The 12,006-nt window shown below is 41.0% G+C and overlaps 1 protein-coding gene across 1 annotated transcript in view; it reads left to right on the top strand.

Moving 5' to 3' along the window:
- The first annotated feature begins 253 nt into the window (after nucleotides 1-253).
- Nucleotides 254-12,006, top strand: part of LOC123021727 (putative uncharacterized protein C6orf183) — an 18,666-nt gene continuing 6,913 nt past the window's right edge. The window contains exons 1-6 of the mRNA XM_044426774.1: nucleotides 254-550; nucleotides 1,635-1,707; nucleotides 2,694-2,804; nucleotides 5,204-5,317; nucleotides 6,096-6,290; nucleotides 8,276-8,429. Coding sequence (XP_044282709.1) covers nucleotides 372-550; nucleotides 1,635-1,707; nucleotides 2,694-2,804; nucleotides 5,204-5,317; nucleotides 6,096-6,290; nucleotides 8,276-8,429 — 826 coding nt within the window. The 5' untranslated portion in view covers nucleotides 254-371. The remainder of the gene's footprint in view (nucleotides 551-1,634; nucleotides 1,708-2,693; nucleotides 2,805-5,203; nucleotides 5,318-6,095; nucleotides 6,291-8,275; nucleotides 8,430-12,006) is intronic.

Genomic DNA, 12,006 nt, shown 5'->3' with positions numbered 1-12,006 from the left:
TGCATATCAATTGCTGACCCTTCACTTGCATAAAATTCAGTGTTTCTGATTATAGGTAAACAGAGGACTTTAAAATCCAGATCAGCTTAATTTATGCAGTGATAATTGATGTAATCTGAGGGATTTTTGTGTGTAGAAAGGTGGTATATACAATTTTATAAATATATGGTTAGCTTGAAGCTGTACTTATGATAATTCATTTAGACTAACAGTAATCCATAACTAAATCTGATGTTTTAGTTCTTACACCACAAGAAAAAATATCCAGCATAAATTATTACTGATTTCTGCCTTGGTCCCCTAATTTTGATATATACTTATGCTCATGCTTCTAGAAATCAGTGATTTCACAGCTATGCTTACTACTGAAAATGAATGTCGGACTATCATCTCATCTGTTTCTTTTTATCATACAAGACAGAATGGATGAAATTTACAAGATCTCTTCAACTGAGAGGGTCCAGCAAGTAGAAAAGGAATTAGCTGTACAGTTGGTGGAACTGAAGACAGAAATTGAAGGAAATGGGGTCCTACAGGGAGCACCTCACTGGTAAAGATATTTGCTTCCTTCAAGAAGGAATCTGCTTATAGCTCTGTTTCCATGCAACCCAAGAACAAAGTCTTCAGCACTGATGCCTTTCAAGCATCATCCTCTGTACAGTGTTCTTGGTTTTTCCAGTTTTGACAAGCATAATAGGGTGGTGGCTTTCAGTCTTTTCAGTCTTGGTCTTTAATTCCAGCTTTCAGCTTGAGTGCCATTTTAACTTTACTCACTTTATCTTTACCTTCTCATTCCATTTGGTTCTGTTTGTTTCCCCTTTTCCCCTCTCCCCTTCAACTTCTCGGTCAGCCTCTTTTTACCTCCCTGTCCCATCTCTCCATCTTTTTTTTTTCTTTTTGCTTTTCTTTCTCCAAAAAATAGCTGACATTATGTTTATGTGACCCCCTCCCCTTAGGTAAGGTCATGACCCAGTTGTGTGAAATGGTGTAACCATCTGAAGATCAGTGAATCAGAGTGCAATCTTAGGAATGTTTAGACAGAAACAGTCCTACAATTTCTACATTCCCCAGTTGGTATATGTTAGGAATTGCAGTGGGGTGGGCGGAATGTTTTGTTCTGTTTTTGGTCTAAGCATGTATAGGATTACACTGTTAGAATGTTAAAGCAGCAAATGGATTCTGCTTAAAGTGCCATTTTGTTCAAAATGTTTAATTCCATTATGGCATCAATTTACCAATTCAGCAACTTTCCACAAAATGTGCTGCATGTTGTAAGCCGTCCTGAGATGTTGTCATAAAGGACAACATATAAATGTTTTAAATAAGTTAAATAAATAAATGTTCATTAATCCAATAAGTACTCCAGTATTTGCCTTTCTTGCAGTTAATGTATAAGTCAGATGACCATTTTGCTATGAGCAAGAAAGTCCCAATGGGCAGAACTAAGACGGTTATCATAGACAGGATGGCAGTGAGCATGAGCTCTGAGCTGAATTGATTGTAAAAGGTCTTATGTTATGGAGAGTGCTGACATCAATGATACAGATTTCTTAGACTTTAAAAATCACTAATATATTAAACTCTAGATGCTAAGTCTAGGACTTGTCTAAAGCTATTTTTGTATTCTTTCATAGCTCTGTTTCCCTTCCAAAAGACATTGACTATTTCAGAAAAGAAAGGGAGTTGGCACTGAAGAAATGTTTACAGGTAAGTGATGAAAGCATCACTGTGAAATGTTCCAGTAGAACATATCCTAAAAGAATCACCAAAGCAAACTGCAGCTCAAACTGCCATCTTCTATCTCATGTTTATTTTCCTATATACCTACAGATCAGGGCTGCAAACTACACCAGCATGGAGCTAGCATTGTTATTTTCCATCCCATTTGTATCAGTGGGAAAGGAAAAAGAAACCATGGAGGAAGCAGTGGACATAAACACCACCACACCAATCTGCCACTCTGGCCACAATGACCTGGTCAGGCTTAGGAAGCTGTAGTTCCTCCACCACACGGTCTCCAACTCCACCTAGAATGCCCACTTTGGCATCACCGAAAACAGGAAAAAAGCTGATCCAAGTTCACACAATGTTCCCATTTATACAAAAATTTGCATATGCTGATTTATAGGTGCAGAAATAATTACTATATTTAAGTAGACATACAGTACATCTAGTGGGGCAGACTCCAACCAGATGACTTGTGTGCCTGTGCATTTGTCTGCCATCCAGGTGCTAACTATTGACAGATAACTTCAAGGCCCTTGCACTCTTTCCTTCTTAGGGTTCTTTATTTTCAACAGGCTTTAGACTTGGCAGTCCTTCAAATAGAGGACTGTCTTTTGGCAGACCTTCAAAGCAAAGAATGCACTTTATAAAGTAGAACACATGGCTACCATGTTAGGATTACTTTCCTCATCCTTCCTGTCAGCAGCAAGTCTCCTGTCCTATAGGTTCACAATTGATATTAGACTGACAAAGGAGAAGGAAATTTCTAGTAAAGACTATATCAAAATGAACTTCACCCCTCCCCACTTTTGGGGCTCTCAATTTTAGACCAGAATGGATCTGGTAGTCAGTGGAAGTTCCTTTGACACCTGTAATACTCAAATCACTTCATCAAAGGTGCTTAGGATATGTAGAGAACATTTCACTTCAGAGCTGCCTAATTTTGTCTTTCTATCTGCCTTTTACAGGTAGCAGATGCAAAACCTCTTGTAATTCAAGCTGAAGTCATGCAGAGGGAGCTAGACAGCTGTCTAAAAAGAGAATATACATGGGAAAGTTTACCTTTATTACTGCATCAGGTAATGTTTGCCATTTTTATGATTTGAAGGTTTGCTTAGCAATTTTCAGCATGAATTTGCTCTCATTACTATTATGGCTACTAAATCTTTAAATGATGCTTCGCTCCCATTTTATGTGTTTTGCACCAGAGCTGTATTAGAGCCTTCTTGCAAACAGTGTCAGTGGATCCCAAACATGTTCAAACCCATTTTGCCACTCTCATTAGTTAGTTTCAGTTGGTAACAAAGCATAACCTGTCTACATGTAGCAGATGGTGAGAACATAAGCTTACTACAATTTGACACTGTTTGTTCAGTTGATTACTTGCCAGCTTTCAGGGATAAGCAGTGACTATTTCCCTGACAGGACCTAATAATTAATGTAGCTTAATGCTCAAACCTATTTCCCAGGGTGCTATGTAATGTCAAGGTTCTTCAAGCAGTTGTAGAGGGCAGAAAAAAAGGCAAATTCTATTTGAATAGAGCAAAAAGTGGTGTGTGTGTGCGCGCGTGTGTGTGTAGGAGGCATAGTTATTTAGGAGCTCTTAGCTGAATTTGATCAAAAAAAGTTCTAAGAGCTTCTAACTTCTGATGCAGGGTTAGTTGCTGTGTTTCCTGAAGTAGGATTCTCTTTACTTCCATTATGCTGCTCTCTCTGTCATCTGGAGGAAACTAAATCCTGTAGCTCAGCTTCTCTGTATCCTCATACTTTGGAGAAATGGGGAATGCATAACAATTGCTTTTCTCTATGTTTGTTCTTCACATTACATAGAAACTGGCTACATGTACATTTCTCACAGGTTTTGCATGCCAGAGCAGAAGAAAACAATGTAAGTTCCAAAGAGTTGCTTAGGTTCACATAAGAAAGCTAGGACTTGTGCTGGTCTAGTGATTTTTTCTTCTTCCCCCTTTGCACATGTGTTCCTCATTCTCTGTCACAAGGGTGGGCAACTCTTTTAGCCAGGGGATCAAATTCAGTGTTGGAGAAATTCTCAGGCTGCAATACAGTGGTTGACAGAGCTGAAGACAAATGTTGTTGTTGTTAGTCGCGAAGTTGTGTCCGACCCATCACGACCCCATGGACAACATTCCTCCAGGCCTTCCTGTCCTCCACCATCTCCTGGAGTCCACTTAAGCTCACACCAACTGCTTCAGTGAGTCCATCTAGCCACCTTATTCTCTGCCGTCCCCTTTTTCTTTTGCCATCTGTTGTTCCCAACATTAGGCTCTTCTGCAGGGAGTCCTTCCATCTCATTAGGTGGCCAAAGTATTTGAGTTTCATCTTCATTATCTGGCCTTCTAAAGAGCAGTCTGGGTTGATCTCCTCTAGCACTGACTGGTGAAGACAAATAGGGTGGGGCAAAAAGCACAAATAAATGCTTACTGCTACTAACTAAGCCTTAAGAGAGGCTTTTCAGGCTTTTGGAAAGGAGAAAAAACTGCACAAAAGCTATGACTCCCTCAAATGATCATTGGTGGCAGAAGTGGCATCAAGAGAAAGAGGGCATGGCCATCTAAAGAACCCAGAGGGCTGCACTGAGACTCCAGAAGGGCCTGATTTGGCCCCAGGGCTCAGCTTCCCTTCAGTTTCAACAGTAGCTTTATGATTAGGGCTGCAGTACTATTCTAGAACAAGGTGAAAATCTTCTTCATCTCACAGAACTAGATTTGTGAGTGATTGGATCCTGGCTATCTTCTCACTAAAACAACTACAATTTAAATGTGTAAACAACTAAATCCAGTGCTTTTTTTGTATTAAAAAAAAAGGTGCCGGAACTCACATCTTGTTAATCTTTTATTAAAAAAAATATATATTCATTTCTTAATATTCTGGCTTTTTTATTAGCAGGACCGGTGGTTGAGAATTAGTAATGTTTTTCATTTTTAAATTTGGGGTCACACTTTTACACTAAAAATTAAAAAAAGATTTTCAATTCACCAACGGTTTTTTAAAATAAAGAAATTATTTACCTTTTGCACATAGCCAATCACTCTACACACACCAACACTGTGTAATGAAACATAATGGTCGCCGCCCGTAGTAAGCACTCAGCGTGCAACCACACGACCAATCACAAGCTGAGCAGTATCACAAACCAAACAGCACCATCACAACCAGTGCGGACACACAAGCAGCCTGCATGCACCATTTTAATGATTTTGCCGCCAACCTGCTATGCCCGATAGGGCGATTCAAATTCATGTGGAAAATCCATCAAAAAAAGGTGCCAGAACACTGTTCCGGTGCGTTCTATGACAAAAAAAAAGCCCTGACTAAATCCTAAACAAGCATTATCACCAAACAACAAATCTTTACTTAGGACAATCTTTTCCACATACATATTCTAAAATATTTTCTTGTATAGACTATTCTGGAAACAATACTGCTTGTTTTAATCAGTAATCTGTTTTCGATACAGTTTTTTACAGACAGAATTACACACTTGGTCCAAAGCAAGTATTTACACATGCTTAGATGGAAAAGATTCTGTCAGCACAGCCGTGTTATTGAGCAGCTCTATCCACTCTACCAGGTATGGAACTTTCACAGTTGCAGAAATACTAAATATAGGTCCATGTGATTCCTTTCAGAAAAGGAAAAAAGGCTCAGATGTGCATTTGACTTGTAACAAGGCTGTAAATGTGAATATAGGTTTCCTTCTATAAAACTGAAATTAGTTTTATAATACTCAGTAAACATGATGTGCAGTATGATGTTCTTCATACATGCTTGAAAGCTGGCACTTTTCCTTCACCAAGGAATAAAAGCTTTTTTTGTAAAACAACAACTAGGCTATAACCTCCCTACTTGATCTGCTAGTTTTCTACATGCATGTACTTGATGGTACAGTAATATTAAATCTGATTCTTTCTCTGTTCCTGCCCACTACCTGCACCAGCAATCTGAAATGCTAAAGTCCATTGAAGTTGTGCCAAATAAGTCTGCTGCCTGTGTTAAACAGTTCTAGGACCAGGGGCTCAGGATACTAATAACAAGATAAGGCTTGCATAAGCCATACCAGTGATGGAGAAGTTAGCAACATTTGGAAATTTCTATGAAAAGCATTGCGGCATTCTGAGCATTCTCCCTTCTGGTTGTCTGTACTATGAAGCCTTAAGATAGCTGCAAAAAAATTTTTAAAGGATGGGAATCCTTTTGAAAAGGTTAAATAAAACATATCTTTAAGAACACATTGTCACACTTAGGTGGAGGAAGAAAAAAGCTAAACTTTTTAAGCCTTTCTGGTATAGCTAATTAATTCATCTTTTGTCGGAAAAAGATCTTCTCTTTCCCTCCTACCCTCTCTGTAGAAACAAGTGGCTCACATTATGCAGGAGTATGATGATGCTGTTCAAAGAGCTGCAAGACTTTCAGTTGCACGGGAAAACTTCCTAACTGGAAAGGGGAATCCTACAAATTTAGTCACCTGGGAAGACCTGACTATTTACACACAATGGCTGATATGTCATTGGCACTCGGTTAAGGCCATCCACAACTATCTCCGGGTAAGATTATCATTACCAGCTGCTTGATGGAAACTTTGATCCCCCACTATACATCATCAGCACTTGTCAACTGGAACAGAGGTACTCTGAGCAGGAATATGTTTTCTTGTTTAAAATTCTGCCTTTGGTGGTGGCAGTGAGAAGTCTGGGTCCTTTTTAAGTATGGTGAGCCTTCACTGAGAAAGCTGGAATTGCAAACCTTAATTCTGTCCCTTGGAAGATGGTTCTTCCCCACTTGTGAATAGGCTAGAGTTAAAAGACTTGGTACTTATTATAGTGTTGTTATGGATTTGGCCCTTGTGGAGTTTCTTCAAACCACAGTTCCAGCATTTAGGAAGCCTTGGGCTGCCAGTTAACTATTCATAGCTGATCTATGTTCTTCAGACAAAGCATGCACCGGAAATTGTTTTCAGAGGATTCCATTTTGATTATGTACTGACAAGAATTAAGAAAGGGAAAAAATCTTGATCCATTTTTAATTTGTTCTTAGAAACTCCAAAAACAAATGACCACTTCAGATCACAGCAAAATATAACTTGCATAAAATGGGATATAAACCATTTTGCTATACTTTCCTTGCTAAACAGAGTATCGCTAAATAATTTTAGATCCTAACAGTATAACAGGCAATATAATTTCTTAAACAATTCTTGCTCGTAGTCCTAATGGCTTAAAAAATGATTCATCTTATTCAAGGAATATGTTCTCTATTCAGTACTGAATAGCTATTCAACTGAAAGGTAGACTAGCGAGCTTCTAACAGTAAGTTGGTGAGCTTCTGATAAGAAGCTTCTGCATTCTAAAATGAGCATAGATTTTCACCATTCCATGTAAAACCTATTTTATAGCTATTAATGTACTGTTCCATATATTAGTCTGAGGGTGGAAAATCTCAGAGGCAACCCTCATTCTCCAGAGATCCAGTCAAGCTCTCTTACTTTGCTCAGATGGCCATGACCACTTTTCCTGACCCCATACCCTCATTGTTTGGTGGTTTCTTGGCTTTTGTGCAATTCGCACCTATTCAGAATGCTTGAAATGCCTCCCTTAAGGCTTTGTTATTGGCAAGAGCTTTAAACTGGTGCTTCTTAGGTGCTTCAGCAATGGCAATAGCTATCTTCTGTAAATAAGGCAGCTTATGGAAAGAACCTTGATGCCAGGCTGATAGGAAAAGGTTGCAGCCCTCCCTTTCCAACTAGCTGTGCTAACCATCCCCTTCTAGTGGAGTGGATCCTTTACTGAAGAAGTTTCTTGAGAAGCAAGTCTCTTTGACTGGTGTGCTAAAACAGCTGCTTCCTCCTCCTTCAATGCCAAACCCTGTGGTCTGAAACCGCCAATCCTCCCTCCCTCCTTCTTTCCTTCCCACAGTTCCAGAATGGCTTTCAAAGCTATCAAGAACATTTCCACCTAACACCACCTGCTGCCTCAGCCCTCTCAGCCACCTCTTCCTCACCTGAATCAGAACTAAATCCCATGTCTTGATGAGGTGCCTCTGCAGAGGTGCTGGGCGTATTCCTTGCAGTCACTGGCAACCAATTCCACAAAAGTGGTTTTGGTCGCTAGATCAGGAAAACTAAACCAGAAGCAAACCACTAACTCACAGCCCCAGAGCAGCACATGCAGCAGCTTCTGACCCTCCTGTCAAAAACAACATTGTTATATTTTCAACTCCATTCATGAATAGCAACAATATTAGGCAACATTCTCAGAAGCAACAGAGAACAGTAGATGCTGCATCTTTTCCTGAAGACGTGATGCCAAAAGCATGTTTCAGAATTTCTGCCTGAGAACCCAACAGACTGTATTTCTGAGAAAAGGCCAGAAATCCCAGTCAATTCCTCTTAGCATCCCACATACCACAATTTTTATGGTTCCTTGGGAGGAAACATTTAGGTTATGTTTGTATAAGAAAGTTGCATTTGCTTCTTTTTCCTCCTCCTGCTTTGAATACAAGTAATGAATGCTAACTTTGCTTATACTTGTAGGTACTCCAGTACTTGCCTGTCTCTCACAGGATGGAGGTGACCATCAACAGATATCCATCCTGGAGTGATGGAGATAAACTAAAAGCTGTCACTAAAATGGATTTGTCTTCCAATATTCAGTTTTCAATCTGCCCTAGCATATCAGCAACAAATGGTAAGCAAGAATTATATTCAAATGACATAGTGCATGAGTGGGGAAAGAAGTTGTTTCAGGGGCTGGATCACTTCCAGGAACTAATCCACTGGTCTGAATGACTTCAGAAGGCAGGCAGGCCTATCATCCACCCCATTCTCTATGCTGAGAGCAACACAGACCATTTGTTCTGTGCTTCTTGTCATGGCGAAAGCCAGCCAGTAGTGGAAGAGCAGCAGGGAGCAAAGCTGGCTGTGCTTCAGCCGGTGCCTTGAGCCGGCTGAGTCCTGAGCCGGTTGCACTTTTCCCTCCCCTTTTCTGATTGGGGGAGAGGCCAGCAAAGTCAGCTGCTGGTCTACTTTCTCCATGCAGAGAGAAACAGTGTTTTTTGAGGCTACACCACAATCACACCTGTCCCTGTTTGAAGGTGTCCGAGCTTTGGGAATGCAAGGAGCCTTGGCTAAGGCTGCAGAGACTGGATGGGGTGGCCTAGTGGGCTTGAGTTCCCCTATTCCTGTCTTAGGGCCTCTCTATCCAATGTGGCAATTTTAGCACAATGACTGTGTGGCTGTTGCTCTGTTGTCACACGCAGGCCATGCATTTTCCTCAGGGTTTCATGTCTGTTGCTTGGGTATCACATTTCTTCATGAATATCTTTTTTCAGATATTGAAAAAAGTTCTCCTATTTGATGTATCCCATTCAGATTGTGGATTCTTGTGAACTATGGCTAGGCAAGCATCATGTTCCCCTAGAACCAAGTTGATCGTGAGCAAGGGCACATTTGCTTTATCTTTGGATTAAGACCAAGGTCATTTCAGGATAATAGCCAGGTGGGAATATGTAGAGTACTCAGTCTGCATCTGGATATTCATTTTGAAGAAAATGGGCTTTTATGGAAACAGAGAGCTAATCAAGATGATTTGCTTCTTTGCTGTTTACTTTCAGTAACAAGTTATCCAGGACCATTTGTTTACAGATATTAAATGAAGTCTGCAACTTCATCTGCTCTATAAATCTAAGCTGGATAGATTAAACAGAAAAAAATTATTAAGCAAAACATTAAAAGCAAAGATGGAGCAAAGTGTAGAATAGGACCACAGATGGCCCATTACTGCCAGGCAATGAAATCATAAATTAGATTACATATAGCTCCACAAATCCTCATGAGCCTTATTGAACTTTAGCAAGTTGTTGCATAGTGATTAAAATTCTTGGTGTGTCAATAAACCGATGGGCAAAGGACATCTGTGGTATAATTATGTTTGGGGTTTGAAGTACAACTTGAAAAAGGCTCTCAACAGAAGTTTCTTTGAGAAAGGGGCAGCCCTATCATGAGGCAGAGTGAGGCAGCTGCCCCAGGCAGCAGATGCTAACTGGCAGGCAGTGGCTGCACGGCATTAGAGGACAGGACTGTCTGTGTGTTGTGACCAGTCCTGAATTCCCTAAACTATCCTGGTGCCCCAGGCACAATGGAAGGTGCTTTCCCATTGCTGGTGCTGATGCAAGAGTCCACGGCCATTCTGGCTGGCTTCTTTGCCTGGAATGGAGAGGGATACCCATCTTGTCCTTTGCCTCACACAGCAGAAAGTCTTGAGGCAACCGTGTTCAAAACAAAACACAGCTGGAGATTAAGAGAAAGCAATGAAGTTCTTGAGGGGACCTCACAAGCATCCAGAAGCTCTCAGCTTCCTATAAATGAGGATATTGATTTGCAAGAGGGTACAGGGTTCAGGGGCTACTCAGCAGACAATGAGATAACTAAGAGTGGATAACTAAGGGATCCTTCATGTATTATGCATTTTCTATGTAGAAAACAGTTCTGTGTAGGAGGGGAAAGGTGTGAATCTATTGTGAACAGACATGGGTTACAGGTACTCATCATCATTATCATCACATTTGTATGCTGCCCCATAGCCCATAGGGCTCTCTGGGCAGCTTGCAAGAGATAATTCAAACAGAAATAATACAAATTCAATTACAAAATACAATATTATAATCAAAACAAAAATACAAAATATTTGTATTTTGTTATTTACTTTGTTATTACTTTGTTATTTACAAAAGCAATGCAAAAATCAAAACATAAATATGTTATGCAAATAGTATAATACATAATATAAAGCAGCAATAAAGTACAACTATAAATCCCCCCCAAAAAAGCCCCCAATGCCCAAACCAGAACAGCTGGCTGAAAAGGCATGGCCAATGTGGCCCCCTTCAACATCACCTCTACAGTGGTTGCAAGAGGGGGGCGACTGCTCCCCTTCCTTTCTCTCCCTGGTGGCAGCACTCTCACTACCAAAACTGAGGAGGGACCTGCTATGGCAAGTGATGGGGGCAGCAGGAAACATGCTGCTCTGCGGAGGGCACAGATGTAGGCCCAAATGGGTGGTGCCCTCTGGTATCTGTTGTTTAGAAGCCACCTAAGGCTGCCACCCTTAGCGGCATCTGCAAGAAAAGGGCCTCGCCTCTGAGGCTCTGCCCAAGAGGAGATCCCAGTGTGGCACAGCTCTGTACTCCTGGCCACCTGCTCTTCATCTCTCTCCCTCCCTCTCCCACCTGCACTGATCTATGTACCAGATTTGTGCTTATTGGTTTCTTTGCAGGAAGTGTACGGAAGTGTGTGAATTGGTCATCTGCTCTGGGTAGTGGAATGCTAATACCTAGGTTAAAATTTTGACTCCAAGAAATCCAGGAAGAATTTTGCCAGTGGCTTAATTGAGTCTGGCTGAAATCAGCCATATTTTGATTTCCTTTGGAGAAAAAAAAGCACTGGAGACGCAACGTAACACTTGCTGTATTACTTGCATTAATAAATATGCAGGCAGTGCAAACATCACGCACACTTGCTCAGTAGCAGGAATTCAGTCCCATCTAAGTTTACTACAGAGTGAGAGAGAGAGAGGGAGAGAGAGAGAGCCCTGCACCATAAGGTACCTTCAGTCACCACTTCTGCTTTTATCTCTTGCTTTTCTAAAACTACCCCAACTGTTGCTTCTTCACACACATCTACTTCCTTTTAGTTGGAGAGGGCAAAATATGTCAACTTTCCCAAGCTATGAGGGCTCTCCCATTCAAATACCTAGACTGATTAGTTGTTATTGGTCCAGTTGACATCTGTTTATGGAAGCTTATTTGTGGTAGACAATCTATCTTGTAAAAATGGTTGTTCAGCCGTTAGAACCCAGTTACACCTAATGTCCAGATATAAAAAGTGGGTGTATGGGGAGATGCTTCACCTTAATTTTGAAAGGCTACATTGTAGGATTGATGTAAAAGTCTAGAAGCCAAAAATCTATTTATTTATTTATTTATTTATTTATATCCTGCCTTTTTCCTACAAAGGGCTCAAGGCAGTTACATCATTCTTCTCCTCCATCTTATCCTCACAACAACAACCCTGTGAGGTAGGTTGGGCTGAGAGTCTGTGACTGGCCCAAAGTCACCCAGTTGGCTCCATGGCTGAGTGGGGACTAGAACCCAGGTCGTCTGAGTCCTAGTCCCATGCTCTTAACCACTATACCACACTGCTTTCGCACCCGTCTCTCCCCCCTTCCAGCATGCCCACGTTCGCGCCCATCTCCCCCCCCCCCCCCC

The sequence above is a fragment of the Varanus komodoensis genome, unplaced genomic scaffold, assembly GCF_004798865.1.
Source record: "Varanus komodoensis strain SLA01 unplaced genomic scaffold, ASM479886v1 scaffold1, whole genome shotgun sequence".
Classification (NCBI taxonomy): Eukaryota; Metazoa; Chordata; class Lepidosauria; order Squamata; family Varanidae; genus Varanus; species Varanus komodoensis.
This window is presented reverse-complemented; position numbering and strand designations above follow the sequence as displayed.